The sequence below is a fragment of the Nelumbo nucifera genome, chromosome 4 (assembly GCF_055504915.1).
Source record: "Nelumbo nucifera cultivar China Antique chromosome 4, China Antique-T2T, whole genome shotgun sequence".
Taxonomy (NCBI): domain Eukaryota; kingdom Viridiplantae; phylum Streptophyta; class Magnoliopsida; order Proteales; family Nelumbonaceae; genus Nelumbo; species Nelumbo nucifera.
In genome coordinates, this window is record NC_142652.1 from 81722377 (window position 1) to 81749184 (window position 26808).

The window sequence follows — 26808 nt, forward strand, 5'->3', positions numbered from 1 at the left end:
CATTTATATCTTTTAAATGAATTATCACGTTTTAAAATTTTGGAACCAAAGTGACATTAGGCCCAGAGAATTTTCGGGAATTTTTCCTATTTATATATCGCCTCATCTGTGTTAGGGATTGAGCATTGCTGGAGAGAATTCTACTCGTCTGATCATTGGTTAAAAAACGGGTGTCTTTGAAAAAGGTTGGTCATGGTCATATATATATATATATATATATATATATATATATATAAAGTGAAAGGATGGGATGAATTGCATGGCCTCTGATGACGGGCACAGACAAGTGGCCTTGACACCAGGACCTGGGATTTGAAATGGTGAACGTGTACATGAGAGAGTCTCGTTTCATTGCACATGAAGCCTATCCGCCCCCCGAGATGGGTGGGGCCCACTACGTCCTAAGAGAGACAGAGTTGTACGTTGTCCTTGGTGTCGGTTTTCAGACAAATAAACCATTTGATTTTGGACACTTGCTTTTGCTGTTTCCCGGCTTTCCAACAAGATTGCATGCGGGTAGTCGTACATTTTGAGATCCAGCATAATTTCTTTTAGGGTAAAATAAAAAAACTTTCCTTCAAGTTTTTAATAATCATAAAAATCTTTCCTATAATTTTATCTTAACAAATATCTCCTTTGAACTTTTTGAGAAATTTAACAAAAACTTCTCCTGTCACTGTCCCATATGGAAAGTCTTAGATTAATGCATCATTTTTTTCAAATATCCATTTTACCTTTTTATAAATTATTTTACATACAAAATTATTGAAATAATCTCATTTCAAATCAATAAAAAAATATATTTCAGTAATATATATAAAATTACTGAAATGATAGTTAAAAGAATTTTTTGTTGAGTTAAAATGAGGTTGTTTCAGTAATTTTATATATAAAATAATTTATAAAAAGGTAAAATGGGTATTTGAAAAAAATTGGTGCATCAGTTTATCGTTTTTCATCTGAGACAATGAGGAAAGTGAAATTTTTGTTGAATTTCTCAAAAATTCAGAAGTGATATTTGTTAAAATAAAACTATAAAAAAAGTTTTTATGATTGTCAAAAACTTTAGGAAAGGTTTATATATTTTACCCTTCCTTTTAAATAGCATCAAGTTCAAAGCATCCCTCTTTTAAATGGAATTCACATTGGCGCCCCCGCAGAGAGCGATCCAGAGGCGCTACATACGCACATCTCCCATATTTAAAATATACCGTGTGATAAGTTCTGGGGGGCGTTTATGCGAATTTAAACAGCAATGACGACTTTTTCACATTTATCTTCAACTTACCATGCTTTTTCACATTTCTACAAAAGGCTTCATATCATTGAGTTTTCAAAATTTACCTTCTCTTAATATTTTTATTAGATCTCTATTAACGACCATTAATAAGAATTGTTCACAAACATTTAAATATTTTGCCTGTAAATTTATCAAATATTTTTATATTATTACTCGTGGCATGGGCCTGAGCCCACATTAGGCCTACAAATTTTGGAGTCGGGCCTGGTCCTAATAGAAGACAGTATGGGTTATGATTGAGATGATTATCATTTTAATCACCCTGTGACCGTTTCTTAAAATCCCTTGGCGCATGGGTGGTCAAGGTTTGAGCCTTAGAGAGGTATGGCTTGAGGTGAGGTGCTTAGATTTCACCTCAGAGCTTTAAGTCTCACAAATTTCATTGGAGGCTTAGGCTCTTTGTTTTTTGTTATAATGAAGCTCAAGGTGTGAGCATAGCCTCAAGAATTAATGGTTATTTAATAATTTAAAATAAAAATATTTTATAGTTCAAATATATGAGAAGCACATTAGTAATTATTATGGGCCAAATAAAAAGAGTAAAATTGAAAAACAATAGGACAAATCAAGTTCTATTAGTTTTTCTTAGTGTTTTAAGAGAGTTTAATGAAAAAAGAACCAATCCAATTCTTAGCTTCTTTTCTTTTGGATAATTAAGTGAGACTTTTATTTTCTTACTATAAATTTAATCTCAAATTTGTTATTTATGTCATTTCTTTTCCTAATAGATTTATTTTCTTTTTATTGGTTTTTTTACCAAAATCAAATCAACTAAGTTGTTTCTTTCTTCTAAATTAATGGATGATCATAAATTTAATCACTTTATGGATAATTCCTCAAATGTTTCCCTTCTTCCAAATTGTTCATTAGAATAATTTGATAACTTTGTATTTTGCTACTTGAAATGTAGATGTTTAATTGTTAATTAATTAATTATTGTTTTATTTAAAGTTTAAAAGGTAGAACTTAGTGCTTATATATTTCTATTTTATTGATATCCATACCTTCCATCATTCCACCTTGATATATTATATATTATTTTTATCATTTATGAGATTTATGCCTCACCTTTTTAAGGCTACTACACCTCAACTACCTCATTAGCCTTTTAAAACCTTGGTGCAACTGCAATTGGTAAAGAATCACAGTTGCTAAACTTGTTTATGATGATGTCAAAAGCCCAAAGGGAGAAAAAAAATTACAAAGATAACAAATTACCAATATGCAGCACATCTCATCTATTACTATCACTAATCAAAAAGAGGTAAAAGGTAAAAGGGGGAAAAGTAGAAGAAGAAACAAATGAAAAGACAAGGATGGAAATGGAGCACTGCTGCTGCTGGTGGTGCCACGGATGTTGCTATGCATTCTTAGACGTTGAGAAAGGTTTCATATTTTAAGTTTCAACATAACTATTGTCTCTAATCTTGCTCTTAGTCAATATGTTATATGTAACAGAGGGAGGGCAGGTGGACCCATATTGCAGCGGAATTGAGGCAGGCATCATTCATCCTTAGAATGAGGATGATGAAGAGGAAGTGGTGGTGGTAACGGAATCCTTGTCGCCGAAGATGCGCTGGCGGAAGTCGGAGACCATGAGAGGAAGACCCTCACGCAGGGGGACAAGGGGCTCCCAACCCAGAAGCTCCTTAGCCCTGGAGATGTCGGGCTTCCTCTTGTGTGGATCGTCTTCCGTGTTGGGCCTGAACTCTATCTTTGCATTGGGGTCTATTGTCTCCTGTACAACCTGCATTCCATTTGATAATAATTTCAGTTAAGACTGAAGACAACAACTGAAGCATTAAATCAAACAGGAAGTAGAAAGTAGAATCAAGCAAATTAAAACATCTAACCTGAGCCAGTTCCAGCATGGTGAATTCGCCGGGATTTCCAAGATTGAAAGGACCCACATGTTCCCCTTCCATGAGCCGTATCAGTCCCTCCACCTGCGTCAAAATCACCACCACACAACGTCAGTCATCCAGTCCTTACTCCTTCCCCACACCACATCTACAGTTACCTACCAACTTAGTAGTTAGTACTTGGTACACAATCTTTACCATATACTAATCACCACTTACCAGCAAGCTCAATTACTCAATAATGTTGATAATGTATGCACTTTAACCAACAATAATGTGATCCAACAGAGAGAGAGAGAGAGGGTCTCACAAGATCGGAGACGTATTGGAAACTCCTGGTTTGCTTCCCGTCACCGTAAACTGTCAATGGCTCCTTTCTCAGTGCCTGAAGAGGTTGTTCGATCCACCCAATAGTTAATAGTTGATAATAATACAAAAGAAAAACGTAAGGCCTACGCTGAAAGTCTGGAACAAACAAAATTACATACCTGAGCAACGAAATTACTAACCACACGACCGTCGTCGATACACATGCGAGGTCCATATGTGTTAAAGATCCTAGCAATCCTCACCTGCAACGCAACTCTCGTCAAGTCAACCACGCATACACACACGTAGTGATGGGTACAAGGAAAACAGAACAGAACAGAGCAGCAGATCAGAACAGAACCGAACCTCAACGCCAGCTCCTCTATGGTAATCCATGGTGAGTGTCTCAGCCGTGCGTTTCCCTTCATCGTAACAGCTCCGAACACCTGCACCAGTTGCTAAAATTACATGCCCACCCTCGGAAAGTCGGAAAATTAACGGAAAGCTCTCATCTCAATTCTCAATCTGATTTTTACTGCACCAAACCCAAGCGAAGAGATTCCCTCACTTCCCACTTTTCCACCCAAATTCACACCAACACTGCAGAACCAGATCTATCCTTCGGTGCAAGTTTAATACAATGCCAATAGTCTCACCACCGTGCGCTGGTTCGGGCGGCAGGTGGAAGGACAAACCGTCGCACGTTAGAACGAGAAACAGAAACTGCTGCAGCGTCAGAAGTCAGAACTCACTCTCTCTATCTAGACCAGGTCCAGGAGGGTGGGTCGATGACGATGAGAAGAGCGGAAAGAGATAGAGATAGAAAAGAAAAACAAATGGGCAGCTTTTGGCGCTTACCTATGGGATTGACATTTCCCCAGTAAGTTTCCACTTGTGGGTGCTGTAATGGATCACCGTAGACCTCGCTGGTGCTTGTTAGCAGAAATCGCGCTCCGACCCTCTTCGCCAGTCCCAGCATGTTGAGAGTTCCAACCACATTTGTCTTGTAATCCCTACACAGACGAGTCAAGGAAGCCAAACAACCACCACAACCGCAAGCAGAAACAATGAAAATGGTGAGAAACAGAAACTGAAGAATTCGAATTCTCAGACTCTCAGAGAATAAAGGATATGATAGTCTTGACTGGATTGAACTTGTAATGCACAGGCGAGGCAGGGCACGCTAGATGATAGATCTGATCGACCTCCAACAACAGGGGCTCGACCACGTCGTGGCGTATCAGCTCAAATCTTGGATTCCCAAAATGGTGCATTACATTCTCTTTCCTCCCCGTGAAGAAATTATCGACGACGATCACGCTGTCTCCCCTTCCGATCAGACGGTCCACCAGGTGGCTACCCACGAAACCAGCCCCACCAGTTACCACGATTCTCAGACCCTTCCTTTTCAAGCCCAGCGGTATCTTCCCCGCCGGATTCGTAGTCCCGAGACCGCCGCCTCGGTGCTCGAAGGCAAAGCGGTGAGGGTGAGCCACTGCATCCGATCCTGACGGGAAATCCATCTCAGGCATCGGGTAGTAGTTGTGTCTTAGCTTCGCAGGGGAGGGAGGCAGTAGGGTGAAAACGAGCGTGGCGATGGCAATGCCCACAAGGACGAACACAAGGCGCTGCTCGCGAAGCATGTAGCGAATTGGGCGAGTTACGGAGAGCCATGGCTTCGGGGGTTTCGGAGAATACGTATCGGCCTGGGGCAGGGTCTCATGGCCTCTGTAAATCAACTCCGAGGCCATCTTCTCGCTTCTCGACCAAGATGGGTTCTCTATCTCTCGGAAATAATCTCGACTTCCGAGAAGAGATGAATCAAAAAGAGATCCCTCTCTGTTATCCTGCTTCACAAATCACCCCAGACGCGGAATTTCTTCTGGCTTGGGTTCTGTAGAGAAGAACGAGAGAGAATCAAAGACGCTCGCTAGTCGCTGAGATCAATTTAAGAGGGATGGGTAGAGATTCGATGCCCTAACACTCAGATGACTTGAACTCGCTTGCACATCAACTTCTATGCAGGAATTCTCGCCGGGAATTCGGGTCCTCCGGCGCGTGACTTATGGGCTATGGCGCGCGCTCTCTCTCTTCTCTGAGTCTCTCTCACCTCACCTCCCTCTCCTTGTGTTGGTATTTAAGCCATGGTTCCTAATTAAATACTCCCTGTTTGCCTCATTATTACGAAGGTGCCCTTATTTTCTGTCAGAAAGTAACGACGTTTCCAGTTCTAGTCAGATGGAAATTACAGCCTTGGCCTCCTCTTTATCATCGGATTTACTACTGGGCCAGTCCAATCCAATGAGCAATTAGGAGAATTTCCCTCGTCGGCCACTTTGGACTTCTGATATAAATAATTTGAAATCAAATCCTTCACCGTAACCAAACAGGGTTTACTTTGGGGAGGTTGCTTTTCACATTGCGTTTATAGTTTATACCCGGATATCTAAATTCTAACTACTATGTACCAGTACTAGAAAATAGAAATCTAGAATAGTCGGTCGGTTCGTGTTAACGGGTTGAGATTTGAGAATATAGTTTTATTAACTGGGCAGAGACCTTTGAGTACCCGTTCACCCGTTTGAAGATTAGAAACGGGCTCAGATCTGCTACCTATAATCTGTTTCTATATCTCTACCCACGATACATTACAGATGCATTGAGAATATCTTTTTTGTCATTCATTGGAGAGATACATTAATATTAGGGGTGCAAATGTATTGAATTATGATTCGATCCGAGACCCAATTCTATTTGATCGAATTTGGATCATCTTTTATCCGATTCAAGAAGATTCAATCTGATATAAATACTTTGTGGGTAGTAGATTAAGAGTAGATCTGTTCATGGGTCAGGTAGCCCAATGGGCTGGCCCGACTTGACTCGTTATAAGTTGGCTTGGTCATAATTTTAGGCCTGCGGGTTTGGGCTCGGGCCTAAAGCATCGGGCCCGACTTTTTTTTTCAGGCCGGGTTTGGGCTTCTTCAAAAAAGTCCGGCCTAAGCCTGAGTTCGACTTGATACTATATATTAAATAATAAAAATATATATACAATATTTTTCTTCTCTTTTTTTCAAGTAATTGTGAGATGTTTATTGTTTTTGAGTTTTGAAGGTTTTTAATATAAATAAAGCATTTTTTATTAAATAAAAAAGAAAAAAAATCTATTTTCAAAATTTTGGCCGAGCTTTGGGCTTTATATGAGAGCCAAGCTTAGGCTCAAGACCTAGGCTTGATGATCAGGCTAGGCTCGAGCTCAGGCCTGAATGTATTATGTTTATACATAGACAAGCTGGCCCGAACCCGCCTTGGCCCAACCCATGAACAAGTCTAATTAGGAGTGCTTACAAATTGGGCCTATAATTTTACACGTAAAAGAAACATTTTCAATCCATTGTTGACCTTATCAATTGAACTATTCATCAGAATAAGATTTTGGATATGGTTATAGTAAAACCCAAAAATTGATAAAAAAATGTTGGACCTAGGTAGTTGGACTATTGACCCATTTCGACTTGGTGATTGGATCACGGGTTGCACACTAGATGTGTATGCAAACTTCTAAAGACCATTACTTTGCACTTCAATGTCTAATTGAGGTGATCTTATTTTATTTTAAATAACTTTTCAAGATCAATGCATTTGTAGGTGCTTTTTTAACCTCAAATTAGGAATGGCAACGGGTAGGGTTTAGGGCGAGGATCATATTCCTCGTCCCAGATTCTGAAAATAACTCCATCCCTGTCTTTGATCCCTGTCGAGGATAAAATTTGTCCTCCAACCCTGATCCCCGATGGGATGGGTTCCTCATGGGGACTTGAGTCCCCGAAAGTTTTTTAGATAATAGTATTGTTTTGAAAAATAAAATTTATTTAAAATAAATAAAAACTTTAAATTATATATAATGTTTTAAATATGTTTTGATATATATAATATAATAATATATATTAAATATAAATAACATTTAGTGTGTGTATATATATTGGATTGGGGAAGTTTGGTCTGTGTCGAGGATGGAAAAAATTGCCATCACTATCTCAAATCACATTTTTTAATATTTACAAATAAAATATTAAAAACTGAATTAAAAAATATAAAATTACATGTGTGTATCGCTGATATGACATAGTCTGACCCGTTTGACTAAACAGTCAAACTGGTGATCTTTGACCTAAAAAGAAAAACGGCTCGACCTCCAAATTGGTTTTTAAGACATTGGATAAAAGTAAAATCGGTTACGCTATTAACTTGTGAGGTAGGTGCATTTGACATGGTTTCTTAATTTGTGGTTCTAATTATTAGAAAATATATAATTTATTGAAATTTGAATTTATATGCAATCAATATTAATGAATGTGAGTTCCGATTTTTTTTTGTGAGTTCGGATTTAATCCCCAAAATCCGCATAGAGTACTCCTGACACCAACCTCGTACAATGCACGGCTGCAACGTGATCTGTTGGTGTTAAAAGAAAATCGTCGGAATTCAGTGAACGAATTGTAGCTGAACACTAGGTATATAATATTAAGAAATGTATAAAAAGGTGTTCTTAAAATGTTTCCGAAGAAAAAGAAAATGTTTTACAACTGATTTTTTAGCAGTTTGAGTACAATACTAAGTCAAATGATTTTCAAAACCACATACAACATTTTTATTTTTACAAATGGACCAAAGCTCAAACTTAAAATCAAGACAACTGTATGAAATTAGGGGATGTTTGGTTCCATTGCCGTTTTATGAAAAAATCTTTGACAAAACGTTTCTTTTCACTTTATAACAGTTAGGTGCTGTGCCATACGAGTCAAACACTAATTAAAAAAAAGCCTTATCATTGGACCAAATGTCAAAATCAAATTTGCTGGTTTTTACATAAAAAACCATGTTTTTTTGATAAATGATTTAACCCAACAAAATTTCAAGTTCCATTGCCGAAAACACCTATTTGGCGTTAAACTGGCACTGATTTTATGATAAACAGCAACAGTGCCGAACACTATCTAAATTGCTGGGGTTGAGGCCATTAAATGCCATTCATAACTCCGATGAAATTCGGCTTCAGTCCCATCCCAACAGTCTTTACTGAGAATATTTTCATGAGGAAATATTCCCAAAGACTGTTAGGTCCGTGTGCCGTGACGGGGTCAAGAATTTTCTCTTTAGGGCCAAGAAAAGAAAATTGGAGAATAGAAACTAGGCAAAATTTTCTACAGAAAGGTTACTATTATTTAACTTGGGACTGGGTTAAAATTGAGACCTACAATATAAAGTAAATAAATCATTCTAATTCAAGCCCAACCTAATTCACTTCACAATTACTTGTCTCTGCCTCTATTCTGTCCACGTGGCTAATATCAAACTTTGATTGGTGAGTGTAGCCCGTTGGCAGACCGAGGGAAACTCGGTTTCATTTGTAGCCTGGATTCATTATAGGTTGTTTAAACACAAATTTCATGTTGAAGGTAAGCCCTAGTTAGTGTTGGGTGATGGACTGATGGGCCTAATTCACTTCACAACTCACAGAAGAAAGCAAATTTCAGGGAATGGAAATGATTTGGTGAACCAATGAGCGAGGGGATAGATAAATAAAATTTTCAAAAAGAAGGTGATAATGACAAGTGTACCTAGATTTGGAGTATCATGGTTTGAATCGTAGTCGTCATCTCTTCCATTCCACGACTTCCGATGGTTAGAGACAACTTGGGATTATATATTGTTGTACAATGTCTTAATGGCAAATTATTGTCGTACAATTTCTTTATCACAATTCTGGTATAAGATATCACAATTTCTTTATCACAATTCTGGTATAAGATATCACAATTCTGGTATAAGATATTCAATGGGTCGCACAGTTTGGTAAACAACAGCACCTCACACTCATCCCATCTTCTTTTGCCGAGCAAATATCATAAACAATTCAACCTAGATTGTTCGAAGATGAAAACTCTTACTAGCCACGTGGGAGACTCATGTTAACATTCTGAGTAATTAAGTCCACGTGTTGATGATCCACTCGGGCCACGTAAGCCCTATTCCCCCTCTTAGCCTTTGATTTTTGCCAAGAGTGAGTAGGCAACAAGTCAAAAACTGTTAGAGAGCTCAAATTTTAATTTGAACGTCAACCAGGAAACCTGTTTGACTGTTTCTCTAAGTAACAAAGTATTTTAAAATCCCAAAATCATTAGAAAATCTTGCCGTTGGTCCCCATCTTCTGAAACTCTGCAATACGTGCCAAAGTTTTAACGGATCGAATCTCATAGGGCGCAATCCGGTCGTTCTTAGCTGTCAACGACCTTGTCTCTGAACCGAATTGCAGGGAACCTGAAATGGAGAAGATGAGGAAGCTCTGGGGGAACCCGGTGTAAAGGCTCCGAAGCTCAAGTTAGAATCCTTCAAAGGCAAGATAAAACCAGATAGCGCAAAGTTTGCATACCATGTTCTTGGGGGGTAGAGAGCCTTTTATAACCACCTCGCGCACTCACTCCTAGGCTTCTGTTAGGCCGAGTATGATTACTTCCGTGCTTCTGCCAGTTCGGGTGTCATCACCTCTGCTGGGGCAGAACCGCCACTGCTCTTTTTGTTGGAGCCATCTCTGTAACTGGAGATGGCGGTGGCAGGTGGCCGTTGAAGTGTGGCTGTCAAGCGTCAGATCCTAAGTCAGTCAGGTGTGTCGCCCCTGGATACGGACTCCGGCGTTCTGGAGGCGAAGTGCTGGAGCGGTGTGCGAGGCGAAGTCTTGAGTTCAGATAAGGGAATGTCCCGAACTGCCATGAGGCGGGCCAGTTCGGGTCACTACTTTGTGTGGCTCGGGGCCTAAGGGAGAGTCCAGGCTCCTCGTAAGGAGTTCGGATAGGGGAGTATCCCGAACTGCCATGAGGCGGGTCAGTTCGGGTCACTGCTTTGTGTGGCTTGGGGCCTAAGGGAGAGTTCGGGCTCCTTGTAGGGAGTTCGAGACAAGGAGCCCGAACTCTTAGTAGGGAGTTCGAGCTCTTAGTAGGGAGGTTGGGCTCCTCGTAGGGAGTTTGGGCTCCTCGAAGGGAGTTCGGTCTCCTCGAGGGGAGTTCGGACTGCGGGTTTCTTCCCTTTGGTGTTTGCGCCTTGGGTATGCGGCTTTAACTACCGAGCTATTTGTTTTTCGCCACGTGGCGTGATTGCGAGGTCGGGCCAAATCTTCCTTCATCAATTGCCCCCACTCCTCGCGCTAAGGGTCTTGCCCTGGCGCGGGGAGTTCGCAAGGTGTCAAGTAGATTTGCCCTGTACTTTGAATCTTGGTTCTGATGGCGCGAGGTGCGTTGTCAGGGTTCCTTGGGTTTCTTCGAGCGTCCAAAAGGCGGGAAGTGTGCCGGCCTGCCTAAGTGCCGATAGATGTGACGGCGCGCGCTTTATTTCGAAATTTCAAAAAAGCGCACCACTTAGGAGGCGCAATAGCAGGCGTCTTTTCAAATTTGAAAAAACGTGTTGCTGCCGCTTTTATTGAGGAGACGTGCGCTGGCGTTCCGTCAGTTTTGAAAAGACGTGCGCCGGCGCTCTGTCAGTTTCAGAAAGACGTGCGTCAATCACGTCTCGGTCTCAGGGGATGTGCGGTCAGTGCGGCTGTGGGCCGTCAGATTGGCTTTGATCTAAGCCGTCGCTTTTCGATCACTGTGAGTATAAATAGCGGGGGGGGACCCCAGTCGCTGTCACTTCTGTATTTCTCTCGAGCTCGCGTCCGAGTTTCAGCTCGCATCCAGTTCGCGTCCAGGTTTTTTCAGCTCGTGTTCAAGGTCTTTCGCTCGTCCGAGCTCCTGTGGTCTACAGCCTTTTTCCGGGTGAGTACTTTCCTGGATCCCATCTCACTCCCCGATGTCTAGCTTGGATAGCTCAGATAGTCCTTCCAGCGGGTCTGATGCAGGTTCTACGAACCGAGTTGCATCCCCTGATAGCCCTAGCGAGCTAGAGGTAGAGCTCGAGGAAGAGTTTGAACTCGTAGGCCGAGGCGCTTCGGGTAGTTTGGCGTCCACCTCTCGTCGGGGTCGGATGTTAGACAAGTTTTGGTCCTTCGACCATGATGCCCGAGGGGCTCCAATCCCTCATTACCTACTATAACTTGCCCGGGGAGTACGCTTATTTCATACCTTCGGGTAGCTTTCCTTGGGAACGGTCCTGATGAGATCGTGATATTCCGGGAGCAGCTCGCCGCGGGGTTGCGATTGCCTTTCCATCCCCTCCTTGTCGAAGTCTTGAACCACTTCGGCGTGACGGTCGGCCAGCTTCACCCGAACTCCATTCGAAATTTGGTGGGGACAATCTCCTTATTTTGCGAAGAGAGCTTTCCTTTGGACTTGGAGATTTTTTCTTCAATCTTGATGCTTAAGAAGCAAGCGGGTCCCCTCCCCGGGCGTAGGCGGGCATACTACCTGTCTCCTCGCCCGGGCTTTAAGCTTTTACATGAACTCCCCAACAAGGTCCCAGCATGGAAGCGGGACTATTTCGGGGTGCGAAGTGTGCTGGGGTGGCCGTTTCAGATCGGGTGGGGGATGGCCGCTCCTGACTCCGGGGTCACACTTGACAAAGAGACGGTGAAGGGCCTCCGGCAATGGGCGCGGCTTGGGCTGAAGTGTCAACAGTATCTGACGGAGGCCAAGCTCATTGCGGCCGGCCTGAGCTCGGGTAGGTTCTTCACTTAGAGATTCTGTCTTGCTGTCTTTCTTGCTTTTTACTGATGGCGAACTTCTTTTCGCAGGTGTGATGGACTCTCGAGGGACCCGTGGTGGGCACTTGTTCCAAGGCATGAAGAGAAGAAAGCGGGTTGCCAAGCGAACTCGTGCCGAGATGCCCCGGGATGCGGAGCCCGAGGTGCCGGACTATCCGTCAGAAGATCTGCCTAGGGAGCCCGAGATGGTTCTTCCAATGCAGGAGCCGGCAGGGGTCCCTTATGCTGAGACTACTTACACAGGGGCTCCTACATACTCCGGGTCTGCCCATACGCGAGCTGGGCCCTCAGGCTCGGGGGCCCCGGGGGATTTCAAGAGTGTGCTGTTGCCGACCCATGCTCTTCAAAAGAGTAAGGAGGCCATTTTCCCCGAGGAGGTCGCGGCGTGGACTGATCTCCCTCTGCATCAAGTGGCTTGTCGTGCCGTTACCCATGCCATGGTGGTAAGTGTTCTCCCTTTTTTTTTTATAGCTCTTTGGCTTTCGTTTTGTTGGTTCTTTTGATCACTTGGTTCCTTTTGGTAGGTGAATTCTTCTATTCACGCCTTGGCGGCTCAGGTGGAGAGGAGCTTGAGGCAGGCGCGAGCTGCCGAAGAGGTTCGTCGTGCTGCCGAGGAGGCTGCTCGTTTTTCACGGATCAGGCAGGCGAGGTCTCAGAGAGATGCCGAGGCCATGGGAGTGGTGGTGAAGCACATGGCGGACTTGAGGCTGGATCTGCAGCATCAGACTGAGTACCTTCAGGAGGACATCAGGGAGAGGACGTAGATCTTTTCTCAAGGTATCGGAGATGCCAAGAAGAAGGCTGTCGATGAGTACATTGCTTCGCCGGGTTTTGATGATCTGATGGTGGATTCATACAAGAGGGTTTTAAACTAAGCCGGTGGATGATCCGGAATACGTACCCCGAGCTCGATATTAGAGCCATATCCACTTCGAGCATAACTCAGGAGATGGCCAATGCTACTGACGGTGAGCCAGACTCTGAGGGCGAGGCGGGGCCTTCGGGTATTGTTGAAATGTCTTTTGATAATGAAGAAATAGCTCCGGGCTTGTAATTTTTTTTTTTTAAATGTACTACCTTACTTTTGAAATGGAATGACTCTTTTGGTTTAAGTGTTGGTTGTTCTTTCTCCCGAACTGAGCATATTTGCCTAACTAATCATACGTCCGATTTGTTTCCTGTCCGGGATACCACACTTGCGCGACCTGTTTTGGTGGTGATTTTTTCCACTTTGCTTGGCGGTCTATAGGTAGTATCGCCTTAGGTTGACGGTTCCATGCTCGGGGTACTTGCTTGCCCTCTAAGGTTTCGAGCTCGTATGCCCCCCCGAGTGCTTTCTTTACTCTGTAGGGTCCTTCCCAATTTGGTCTGAGTTTGCCCACGCTGGGTTCGGGTACCATGATCTTACGGAGAACCAGGTCGCCGACGCGGAAGCTCCTCTTCTTTACTCTGGCGTTAAAGTACCGAGCTACCTTTTGCTGGTAGGCCGCAGTTCGGATGTGCGCGAGGTCTCTTACCTCATCCAGTAGGTCGAGGTTGGTGCGTAACTTGTCTCCGTTTGTCTGCTCGTCGTATGCTTCTTGTCGCAGTGTAGGTACTTCGATTTCCACCGGGATTACCGCTTCGGTGCCGTAGGTGAGGTTAAAGGGGGTTTCTACCGTAGCGGTTTTTTCCGTGGTTCGGTGAGCCCACAGGACACTTGGTAGCTCGTCCGCCCACAACCCTTTAGCTTGGTCTAGTCGTGCTTTAAGTCCGTAGAGGATGGCTCTATTCATTACTTCTGTCTGACCGTTTTCCTGCGGGTGTGCGACCGACGTGAAGTTCTGACGAATTCTCATATTTTGGCACCATTCTTGGAATTTGATGTCCTTGAATTGTTTTCCGTTTTCGGAGATCAATACCCGAGGTAGCCCGAAGCGACATACTATGTTCTTCCAATAGAAGTTCTGTATGTTTCGGGCTGTAACTGTTGCCAGAGGTTTAGCTTCTATCCACTTTGTGAAGTAATCTACTGCCACCACTAGGAACTTTCTCCCACCTGTTGCTGGCGGGAATGACCCCAGAAGGTCGATGCCCCATTGTGCAAAGGGCCACGGACTGGTGAGGTACTTGAGGTCGGCAGCAGGCTGATGGTGGATATTGGTATGCTTCTGACACTTGTCGCATTTTCTGACGAGCTCGACCGCTTCTGCCTTCATCGTTGGCCAGTAGTATCCTTGTCGAAGTGCCTTTTGAGCGAGGGCTCTACCCCCAGGTGTCTGCTGCACAAGCCTTCATGAGTGTCGCGGAGTACGAGCTCGGCTTCAGCAGGTCGCAAGCAACGCAGGTAGGGGAGCGTGTAGGATCGTCGGTACAACCATTCGTCTATTATGACGTATTTGGCTGCCTGGCGCTGCACCCTCTTGGCTGCATTGCGATCCGTAGGGAGGGTTCCATCTAGCAGGAAGCTCGCGAGTGGGTCGATCTAGCTCGGCTCTGCTTCAAGGACGGGAGCGACCTCTTCTGCCCCATCGAGAATGCTGGGCCGTGGTAAGTCCTCTATGTACACAGTTCTCATGGCATTGTGACTCTTGCTGGCTAACCGGGATAGGGCGTCGGCCTCAGTGTTCTCTGATCTCGGGATTTGCCTGATGAAGTGTGACTGGAAGTTGAGCAGAGCCTCCTTTACTTTTGCCAAGTATGCAATCATAGTGAGCTCTCGTGCTTCGTACTCGCCTGTACTTGGTTGACCACGAGCTGGGAATCACTACAGATAACTACGTGCTTTGCTCCGACCTTGTGCGCTAGGTTCAGCCCGGCTATGAGTGCCTCGTACTCCGCCTCCTTGTTGGATGCTGCGAACTCAAAGCGTAGTGCGTATTCCAATTTGGTTCAGCTCGGGCCGCGTAGCACTATTCTAGCCCCGCTGCCCTGTTGGTTCGAGGAGCCATCTATGTGAAGGATCCAGGGCTCCTCATCCCAGTTCGCGTTTGGCCTAACCAGGAGAGATGCTACACTGGCTGCTACTTCACGGGGTTCGGACTCTATTGGCTTGGGAGCTCCGAGCTCGCCCGAACTGGGGATCTCAGGCTCGACCGGCTCAGGGGCTTCGAGGCTAAACGTGCACTCGGCGATAAAATCTGCCAAGGCTTGGGCCTTAATAGTAGTTCTTGGCTTGTACTGGAGGTTGTACTCGCTGAGTTCGATGGCCCATTTCGTCAGTCGACCGGAAACCTCGGGTTTGAGCAAAACTTGCCTCAGAGGTTTGTTAGTCAGGACGATGACGGTGTGAGCCTGGAAGTACGGGCGGAGTTTCCGAGCTGCTATCACCAGTGCGTATGCTAGCTTTTCTATCTGCGGGTAACTTGTCTCTGCTCCCAGCAAAATTTTACTAACATAATAGATGGGTCGCTGGACCCAGTCTGCTTCTTTTATTAGTACCGAACTGACCACCTTGTCGCTTACCGAGAGGTACAGTTCTAAGACCTCGCCCTCCTCGGGCCGGGCTAAGGTTGGCACACTAGTGAGGTAACTTTTTAGCTCGTCAAACGCGAGCTGGTAGTCTTGGGTCCATTCGAACCCTTTGCCTTTGATTGCTTTGAAGAAGGGTAGGCAGCGGTCTGCAGATTTGGACATGAAGCGGCTTAGAGCGGCTATGTGGCCGTTTAGCCTCTGAACTTCTTTTACTTTCCGGGGTGGTCTCATTATCTAGGATGGCTTTTATCTTGTCCGGGTTGGCCTCAATACCGCGCCGGTTGACAATGTACCCTAGGAACTTACCAGAGGTGACATCGAAGACATATTTGTTAGGGTTCACTTTCATGCTAAATTGACGCAGGATTTGGAAGACGGAATCTAAGTCTTGTATTAATTCTTGTGAAAACTGTGTCTTGACGACCATGTCGTCTACATAACATTCTATTTTTTAATCCAAAGGGCATGACCTTGTAGCAGTATAGGCCGAACTCGGTTATGAAGATAGTTTTTTCCTCATCGGCTTGGTCCATCCTGATTTGGTTGTAGCCCGAGTAGGCGTCCAGGAAGCTTAGTAGCTCATGCCTCGAGGTCGCGTCCACTAGGGGGTCAATTCTGGGGAGGGGGAAGCAATCCTTCGAGCAAGTTCGGTTCAGGTCGGTGTAGTCGACGCACATGCGCCACTTGCCATTTGCCTTTTTCACCAGCACTGGGTTGGCTACCCAACTCGGGTAATGGACTTCCTTATGAAATCTGCTGCGAGGAGCTTCTCGACCTCCTCATCGACCGCCCTCCAGCGCTCTGGGGCTAAGTTGCGTTTCTTCTGTCTAACGGGTCTGACAGTTCGGTTCGTAGTGGTTCCTTGACGGAAGCACCAATCTGTAGTGTGCGAGTTGGATCTGTAGCCGAAGTCGGGACTACGACCGTTTCCTCTGTGGGTGAAGCCCGTTCCTCGCCTTGCTCCGCAGGCCGCTCCAGTTCGAGGTCGTCGGCCACCTTGGTTTTTCCCTTCAGGGCGACAACATAACACTTGCGGGACTTGAGCTGGTCGCCCCGCGCTACCCCCACACCGAAGTCTGTAGGGAACTTCATGGCCAAATAGTAGGTGGAGACCACTGCCCACAGGATATGCGTGATTGGCTGCCCTATTATGGCATTGTATGGGGAGGGGATTGCGACCACCAGGAAATCGTGGTTGAGTTTGACCGTACAAGGCCATGTGCTGACTTCCACAGGTACTGTTATTTTTCCGAGGGGCCTGACTTCCTCTCCGCTGAAACCCACCAGAGGAGTGTTCGCGGGCTTCAACTCGCTCCTCTGTAACTGTAGCTGGTCAAATGCTGACTTGAAGAGGATGTCCGCTGAGTTGCCTGAATCTACGAGTACGCGTCTAACCTCGAAGTCGCTGATCCTCAGTTTAATGACAAGCGCATCATCGTGGGGGTAGTGGACCCCTCGCGCATCGTCTTCCGTGAAGAAGATCGGTTCTTCAGTCTTCGGTCTTTTTGGGGGGTTCCGTTCCTTGAGGGTCGCTTCGCGAACTGACGTCCGGGCCGCTGTCGAGGTACACCTTTCTACCACCGAACCTCCCACAATTACATAGATGGTTCCCCGAACTGACCTCTCTTCCGAAGGCTGTCGCTGCAACGGTTCGGCTGGTCTGCTACTAGATTCGGGGGCATCCTTTCCGTGCTCCCCTTGCCGACCTGCCTTATTGTTATTATTGTCATGCTGTACAAAATTTCTTAAGTATCTGCGACAGATGAGTCCCTCTATCTCGTCCCGGAGATTATTACACTATTCGGTACTATGACCGTGGTCTCTATGGAAACTACAATACAAACTCTTATTTCTCTCGTTCGGATTTCCCTTTAGGCGAGGTGGCCACTTTACGTATGGGGCGTCCTTGATCATCATTAAGATCTCGATCCGCCTCGTGTTTAACGACGTGTAATCCGTCCAAACTGCTAGGGGAGCTCGGAACGACTGGTTCGATTTCGGCTCTTGGGCCGGGTTTTTCCTGTCGACTGGATTGGAGGGCTCGCCTTCCCTCTTTCTTTTCTCGTTCCCGCTTTCGGTTCGTTGGTTGATTTCTTCCTCTGTTCTCATGAACTTGTCCGCGAGCTTGAGGAATTCGGCCACGGTCGCGGGTTGGTTAGCTACCATGTGCCATTTAAACTCTTTGTGCGTTACTCCTCTCTTGGCCGCCGCGAGTCGCACCGCGTGGTCTAACCGTGGTATCTGTAAGCATGCTTCATTGAACCGCTTGATGTAGCCCCGGATGGATTCTCCTTTCCTCTGGACTACTCCGAAGATGCTTTCCTCTGTTTTGGGGCACCGCTAGCTGGTGACAAAGTGTGCGGTGAAGACTTGCACGAACTGGGCCCAGCATTTTATCGACCCGGGGGCCAGGTTCCTGTACCAAGTGCGGGCTACCCCTCTGAAGGTGGTGGTGAAGGCCATGCACATGCACGATTCACTGGCCCTGGCGAGGTGCATTTGGGATTGAAAAGCGTCAACGTGGTCGTTGGGGTCGAAGGACCCATCATACTTGTCCAAAGGTGGGAGCTTGAAATCTCTGGGCAAGGGGACCGCCAGGAGTTCGGATGCGAGGGGGGAAGGAACTGAGAGAATCGGGGTAGCTCCTACCTTGTCCGAGCTCGTCTCTTCCTTGCCTCTGAGCTCTGACAGGACACGGGTGGCAGTTCGGCGACTTCGCTGGCGCCTTCGTTGTTGAGTGGGCCTGGTACTGGCACTGCTGGCCTCTGTGTTGCCGAGCTCGATGGGCCCGGATTGCTGGTAGTCTGCTGCTAGGGCGCCGAATCGGTTTTCCGTGAGCAGGAACTCAGGCTTGGAGCGCCGAGGTGCCGACCTTGCGGGCGAGGTTCCTGACCCGCCTGCGAGCTGCGAGGCGGGGATGATTTTTCTCTCTCTTCGGCCTGGGGACGAGGTCTGGCTGTTAGGGGGGTTCTGGGGCTGGGAGGCCTTTCCCTAGTGGGGGCGTCCATCTTGTGGGGAGGCCTTAACCGGCCTCGGAGCATGGTGTCGAGGTGGAAGTAGTGGTTGGTTCAACGGTAGTTGGGGGAACTGCTGTTGATAGTGATACTGGGAGATGTTGTGCAGTACTTGGTGCTGATGGAGCTGGTGTTGCTGGAACTGCTGCATTTGGGCTTGCATTGCCCGCATGCACTGCATCAGGTCGTCCAACCGGTTTTGGCTGGCTGCCAGGGGGATGGCAGTTGGTTCAGCAAAGGTTGTCTCAATAGGGGATGGAAAGGGGATGCTCATGGCAGGAGGGTTTACGGGCGCCACTGCTTGTGGCGCATTCAAGCTGGGGATCCCATCCACCGAAAGGGGGATGGTGAACTGTCCAACGCACACCACGGGGACTTGAAGTTGTTCCCCGGTGGTGTTTGTCTCCGTGCCCCGTCCAGCGTTGCTGGAAGAAGCCATGAGTGTTGGGTTTTTTGAAGAAAAGAGGTTATGAGAGTTTGGAGGGAGGCTTTTTGAAGCATTTCCCACATACGGCGCCAATTGATGGTGCACAATCCGGTCGGTCTTAGCTGTCAACGGCCTTGCCTCTGAACCGAATTGCAGGGAACCTGAAATGGAGAAGATGAGGAAGCCCCGGGGGGAACCCGGTGTAAAGGCTCCGAAGCTCAAGTTAGAATCCTTCAAAGGCAAGATAAAACCAGATAGCGCAAAGTTTGCATACCATGTTCTTGGGGGATAGAGAGCCTTTTATAACCACCTCGCGCGCTCACTCATAGGCTTATGTCAGGCCGGGTATGATTACTTCCGTGCTTCTGCCAGTTCGGGTGTCATCACCTCTGCTGGGGCAGAACCGCCACTGCTCTTTTTGTCGGAGCCGTCTCTGTAACTGGAGATCGCGGTGGCAGGTGGCCGTTGAAGTGCGGCTGTCAAGCGTCAGATCCTAAGTCAGTCAGGTGCGCCGCCCCTGGATACGGACTCCTTCGGTGTCAAGTACGGTGTGGTTTGTCTAGTTCGGCGTTCTGGAGGTGAAGTGCTGGAGCGGTGTGCGAGGCAAAGTCTTGAGTTCGGATAGGGGAGTGTCCCGAACTGCCATGAGGCGGGCCAGTTCGAGTCACTGCTTTGTGTGGCTCGGGGCCTAAGGGAGAGTCCGAGCTCCTCCTAGGGAGTTCGGATAGGGGAGTATCCCGAACTGCTATGAGGCGGGTCAGTTCGGGTCACTGCTTTGTGTGGCTCGGGGCCTAAGGGAGAGTTTGAGCTCCTCGTAGGGAGTTCGGTCTCCTGGAAGGGAGTTCGGTCTCCTCGAGGGGAGTTCGGACTGCGGGTTTCTTCCCTTTGATGTTTGTGCCCTGAGTTCGCTGCTTTAAGTGCCGAGCTATTTGTTTTTCGCCACGTGGCGTGATTGCGAAGTCGGGCCAAATCTTCCTTCATCATAATCAATTAATCAATTCGATTCGTTTAGCTTTAACAGAATATTCGAATCCATTGTAAATTTATAATCGAATTGAATCACGAATAGAATCAGATCATTTGCATCGAATCCACATTTGAAGGTTGTTTCTCATAGGCTCCGCACAGGTTACCAGAACCTTATCAATATGTATGGATCGTGTAAGGATATGTTTGGTTTGAACTTTGGAGGGAAAAGGTTGGGAAAAGAAAGGAAAAGTAGGGAAACATATACAATTTTTGTAAAGGTGGAGATGGACCTACTAAACGTAGACCATTTCCTGAATTAGGCAAAAGATACAATTGCTAGCATGAGATAAGGATAGGAACCGTAGACGGGGTGTCAATTGAAGCAGATCTGGTCCAATATGAATCCATTACAAATATATTAGATGTGATCCAATCCAATCTGATGAGTATTTTGGACCATTTAGATCAATCCAATTCAATGTCCGGACCGTGTTATCTGTTAAAATTTGTTTTAATTTAGATTAATTCCAACTCAAACCTGATCCATTAACACTTCTTAATGAACTAGATATTGGTTCAATCCAGCCCAATCCAATATAAATCTATTATGGATGGACTATATCCAATCCAATCCAATAAATATTTTAGACCATCAAGTTTGGACTGGTTCAGTTCAATATATCTTATTGGTCCATCCAATTAGTTTAAATTGATTTTGATTTAGACGGGTCGAACCCAAGGTTCAAAATATCGATATTCCTGATACGTTGGTAGGGGAGTATCGGGCTATATCAATACTATTTTTTTACTTTCTTTATTTTTTTTTAAAACCAGTTCAGGAGATCAGTTTAAGGCTCCTCCACCCCCTGAACTGGTCAGAACCCCGATATATTCTATGTAGGGACATATCGGAGAGCTCTCGAAATGATATATATCAACCGATACGAGTCAATATGTATCGATACTTTAAACCTTGATCAAACCCAAAACCAGTCCTCTACCTAGACCCATCGTGAAGAGGGAATATCATTTACAGTTTACACTAATTGGGTACGTAATTCCTAACATCTAGATAAAGGGATTCAATCCATGAAGATTGAACACCACACACAATTTGGATTTTGGAAAGCCCACTGATTGTAAGGCTGAGATATGGTCAAGCAGGTTGAACCATGGCTACCCGGCCGTGGTCAATTCAGATCAAAATAACCTTTTGTGTATATAATTCCAACCATCCAATTTAGTAGAAAGAGTTGAATCGGTAGACAGTGGATTGACATCATTTCAGGAAAGGGACCTACGTTTAATTAATTCACATTGACCAAACTACAGCATTTCAGAAACCAAAGATTTTAGATCATTCCTCTGATTGATATAGCGAACTGACCAAGCAAAGGATCGGGCTGAAAGGGAAGAGGAGGATGAGTGGACTCAAAGGAATGATTTTGATGACCAGTTGCAACTAGGAAGCAGCAGGAGAAAAAAAAAAAAAAAGAAAAAAACAGACCATTTACAGTTAGCACTTAGCAGAACAGATGGGGGATGGGATAGAACAGATAGAACATGATAATGGGCCAGTCACCAGTAGGACCTACATGGTGGTGGGACCCCCCTAGTCTTCAAAATCATTCTCTTCCTTTTCTTGTTTTTTTGGCCAGGACTCTACTCAATAATAATAATAATCACTAAATTACCCTTTTATGTTAATGAAAAAGAAAAGAATGAAGGAAAGAATGTTTCTGCTTTACTAGTTATTTTATTTACATCCCAGTGATGGAAAGGACATTAGAATTTAGACAGCGAATCGCATAACGAACTAGTGGGCCCCATTCGACCCCGGAAGTTTTACTCTCAAGCGAAGTTGACTGTCTACCGTACACGTGCCCCTTCCCCTTAACTATTCCTCACGTTTGCTAACTGTCATCCATCATACTTGTTCAGATTCGCACGGTGAAGATTCCTATTAATATACTGCAGTAAGAACTAAAGCTTTGTTTGGTTTGAAGAGGCAGTAGCGATTCCCTATCTTTTCCTTCAAACCAGCGATTCCCTACCTTTTCCTTAACTATTATTCCTTTTTGTCTCGGGTAAGACCCCCTTGTACTATGGGGTCAGCGATGAAGTCCCCCTGTACTTTTTTTGTGATAGAGTCCCCCTGAACTTTAGCTGTTAAACAAAGACCCCCTTAGCTGTTAAGTTAGACGATGGAAAGCATTAAATTATCAAAATACCCAATTAAACTTTTTCTATTTTCTTTTTTTTTTGCCCTTTTTTCTTAAAACCTATTTAACCTATTGTTTTCTTTCTTTTTGAGTTTTACTTCACATACCATGATTATGCCTTTGATATTTTCCTTCTTACCGAAGCTGCCTGGACTTTTTCCCTCTTTTTCAATTCTTTTTTTTCCTATTAGTGCTTTTCTTGCGAAAAAAAAACAGAGGAAGGAGGAATCCGGCTTTAGTCAAGATCAAGGCCATAATCATGGTATGTGAAGTGAAACTCAAAAAGAAGGAAAACAATAGGTTTTAAGAGAAAAGAGCAAAAAAAAAAAAAATAGAAAATAGAAAAAGTTTAGTGGGGTATATTGGTAATTCAGTGCTTTTTGTCATCTGACTTAACGGCCAAGGGAGGTCTTTGTCTAATGGCTAAAATTCAGGGGGGTCTTTGTCGCAAAAAAAAGTACAGGGGGGACTTTGCCACTGACCCCATAATACAAGGGGGTCTTTGTAATTTACCCTTTTTTTTCATGGGGCTACACTACACAACGGGGTACAACCCCAAAATCATAACCTCCCAATCCTGGAGTTGGATACAAGTCTCCACTACAACCAGCCAGAGACCTTACTAATTAGCCAGTTGGAATCTTGGCTCTAGTGTCTTTGATTTGAATTTATCTTGTGTCATGGTCATGGCAACCATATTGTTCTGATTAAATGAGTTCACATCTCCCCACAAGGGGCTGCCCCACAAAGTCCCACAGTATATTTTCGCCGTGTATTGAGAACATATTTCGATGATTGTATCAGAACCGATAATATCATCATTGGAAGATGTTCCCAATACACGGCGGGGATATGATGTAGGGCGGCTCCTTGTGGGGAGATGTGATCTGATTAATGGCCCTTGGCTGAAGATACACCCTACTGACAGTTGGGGTGCCGTGTTTGATGAAATGACAATGGAGGGTGACAAACAGTGGCGAATCATCAACAAGCGTCAGTTTTGTCTTAATCATTAACTGGACCAAAACCCATTGTCTCTAGGAATCATGTAAAGGGTACAAATTTCATTACTAGATGCAAATGTCGATTGATTGATAGACTTGAAACCCAAAGACATGCATTAGGTGTAACGACCCAAGATGGCTAACTAAGACAAGGAGTGCCTTTGAAGCATCTTTTCTATTTATGGGTATAGGACTTTAGGCCGTTTGACGAATATCTATTTTTTTTTTCAATTTAATTACTGAGAAAATGGCATTCTAAAATATTAACCCCCTCACAAAGTGAGAGGTCAAAAATAAAGCACACAAATTGTTTGAATGAACAGAGGAAGGTATTGATTCGAGAAAACCTAACCTTATCTTCATCTCCTACGCTAATAGACCATCAAATTCTAGCAAATGCGTTTGGAGGCTCGGTCAAGTGGCTGCAAGATTTGTGGTAATAAACGATCTGAACATTTCTGAAATTGACAGTCACTAACAAAGATTTAGATAACACTTACTTTTCCAAGCTTTGCAAATGGTGATCCTGAATCCTAACTAGGGCAAAACAGTATATATTCGCAACTGCCTGTGCAGATGTTATAGATCGCCAAACTCCAATTCTGTGGAAGAACACAGCGTTGGTATGGTCGGCAATTAGAATGCTGTTATTAACATTAAACACTGAATGCTATGATGTGCCCTGACTTCAATGCAGGCACAGCAGATGCAAACCAAGACAAGAATTACCTTCCACCCATAAAGAATTAAGGCCAAGGGATACAGTAGTGCAATATGTGGGGTGGGTAATGAATTCCCACGAGGGGGCATTATGACCCAAGCTTGACAGAATAGAGACAGCTAGTGTCTGAAAGCAGTTTCCTTTGAAATGGTTTTAAGGCTTAATGATATTGAGACTATTACAAGCCTACCAATTTGCATACCATCCTCGGCCAATAAATGGCCAATGACCAAGGATAAATCAAGCTTTGACTGAGAGTGCAGGACCTATGCACCGTTCAGGGAAAGTTTTAGAGTAAAGACATATTTCTAGTAAGAGATTGACCTGTCACAGATGCACCAATATATAAAAGTAACATGCATCTAAGTGATAAAGATCTTGTAATAATACCATCAACATAAAAAATATGAAATCACAAAATGAAATAAATGTAGTACCGCTAAACAGACCAAAGTTACATACACATTGACATTGGTTGTGATAGGTAGAAAAACAAGTGGATTTTAGGCCGCTCTTCATCTGCTGAAAAACAGGTTGCCCAATTCAGGTGGATTTTGCTACAATGGAATAATGAGATATTCATGCAGCATTTTTTACATGCAAACTGCCGCCCACGTTGTAACTGTAATTCATAAAGGGAGGGAACAAATCCATGTTACAAATGTAAAGTATATCACAAATTAGAACCTTTAAGGCAAATGGACCATTAGAATCGCCGAAGATCTTTAGGTGGCTTGAAGTTGACGGGATGAGTTTCTGGGGTGGCATTCTCATCTTCTTTCCACATCTTAATGGTCTTGTCTGCTTCACAAGTAACGAGCCTTGACCCAGTTATATCATAGGAGAGAGCATAGATCCCAGCTTCACTATCCAATGATCCTGTCAAACAAATTTGCATCAGCACCCATCCTCTTCCATAAAAAATGAATCAATTACAACAGCTGTGCATATCAAATGTGACACTTACCGGGTTGGACAATAGTTTGAGCTTGCTGGAAGTTATAACCACTTTTCCAATCCCAGAACCACAAGCTCCCATTGTCACCTTCAAGAAAAAGAAATATTTTCATTAGGAAAGAATAATTTTTAGCATCACCTTTACAGAGGCTCTGCTTCCCATCATTCCGTAAGGACTCCTAAAGTCAAATTGGATAAATGGGAGGAGATAACATTCTTAGTGCAAAGGCAACACATGGAAGGATCTTGTGGGATTAAAAATGACCACCGCAGATTGCCATAGAAGTTCAACCTATAACTATTCGGGATAGTGGGAAAGGAGAAGGCAAATCATTAAAGAGAAGATCAGATTGGGTACTTTATGATCCTCTAATCAGAGTAGGGTTTGGGGAGGGACAGATGTACGCAGCCTTACCCCTGCACATACAGAGGATTTTTCGAAGATTTGAACCCGGGTCACAATGGGACAACCCAACCGCTGCACCAAGGCCCACCCTCAAGTCCGAGGCATCTGCCAAGTGTTATTTACAATATAACCACATCGCCTCCACCCCCCCCCCCCCACCACCACCACACACCCCCCCCCCCCCCCCCTGCCCAAAAGAAAATAGAGAATTGGCTGTCCACGTTCTGACAGCTGGGCTCTCCCTGTGTGACACGTAGATCACTCAGAAACACATCCAGCACTGATACTGTTACAAGGAATCTATGTGAATTAATGTGTCATGTGAAGATAGCTCTGTTGACAGCCCAGGTTGTTGAATTTAAACAGCCAAATTCTTCTCCCCAAACACATTCTTTCCTCCATGCTCAACATGAGTACTCCAAATGCAGGTAAACATGGCATATTTGTCTGTTGAACAAGTACTATCAATCTATTTTAATTTTGAGATGTTAAACAACTCAACTCGTAGACTTAACCCTAACTATTTGGCATTGGCAACATGAATCCTGTGCCACCATAGTGTGCTATCAAGAGCAACATTTTCTGACAAATTGAGAGTCTTCATAACATTTTCTGCCACCTTAAGTCACGTTTTCTTTCCTCTTCCCCTTGCTCTTTTAGAGGCTTTTACTTTCACCAACTCACTCACTGGCGCAGCCATTGGTTACCAATGGAGAAAAGCTATTGGTAACCAACTCACTCATCTTGTTATCAATTGGAGCAGAGCTATTCCCAAATCCTCTCTAATGCACTCATTCCTGGTTCCATCTGCTCTAGCCTTGCTAGTCATCTATCTCAACATCCTCATCTCAGCCACACTCATTTCTTGGACGTTATTTCTTCAATTTCCCAACACTCTTGAGCTGTTACATAAACTGGATGAAATAGAGTAAATAATTCTCACATAGAAAATATTGACAGAATCTTTCACATTCACTCGGGACAAAAGTTTAGGTGATAAAATGACACTACACATGCAATGTACCTGCTGTTGCCATCACACCATCCTCATTGACTGCCATTGCATTTATGATTGTTTTCTGTTGGGAGCTGCCAAAGAAATATAATGTGGTTTTCAGAGATGTTAAGAGATGCCAAAGAAATATATCTCATTCATAGAGTTATGATGTTAAGAGATGCCAAAGAAATATATCTCATTCATAGGGTTATGATATTAAGAGATGCCAAACAATTAATTTAACAGAGTAGAGTGTGGTTTCAATGTGCCTTTTTTTGCCAATAGTTTTAATGTGCCTTATATCAGGAAAATAAGGAGAAAAAAGAAGCAAAAAAGCAAATATGCTGATCTCTTCGATTCAGAGTAAACTAGAAATCAATTAATAGCATCTTCAATGGATACTTATAAAAAAAAATAGTATCTTCAATGGACTAGACACTATAGGTCCTCTAAAATACTATTCAATGTATGAATC

General features: G+C 44.5%; 2 protein-coding genes across 2 annotated transcripts in view; both read right to left on the reverse strand.

Annotated features, from left to right (window-relative positions):
* Positions 1–2514: 2514 nt before the first annotated feature.
* Positions 2515–5597, reverse strand: LOC104606180 (UDP-glucuronic acid decarboxylase 2-like). The gene is made up of 7 exons (XM_088904240.1): positions 4604–5597; positions 4330–4476; positions 3838–3917; positions 3651–3734; positions 3473–3547; positions 3154–3246; positions 2515–3047 (listed from the first exon to the last, which is right to left on the reverse strand). The coding sequence occupies exons 1-7, from the start codon at positions 5220–5222 to the stop codon at positions 2814–2816; spliced, it is 1332 nt and encodes a 443-aa protein (XP_088760366.1). The 5' UTR covers positions 5223–5597; the 3' UTR covers positions 2515–2813.
* An 18722-nt stretch (positions 5598–24319) lies between these two features.
* The window catches only part of LOC104606179 (protein pleiotropic regulatory locus 1), a 49092-nt gene continuing 46603 nt past the window's right edge, over positions 24320–26808 (reverse strand). The window contains exons 15-17 of the mRNA XM_010271262.3: positions 26361–26425; positions 24941–25018; positions 24320–24852 (exon numbers count right to left, since the gene is read on the reverse strand). Coding sequence (XP_010269564.1) covers positions 24680–24852; positions 24941–25018; positions 26361–26425 — 316 coding nt within the window. The 3' untranslated portion in view covers positions 24320–24679. The remainder of the gene's footprint in view (positions 24853–24940; positions 25019–26360; positions 26426–26808) is intronic.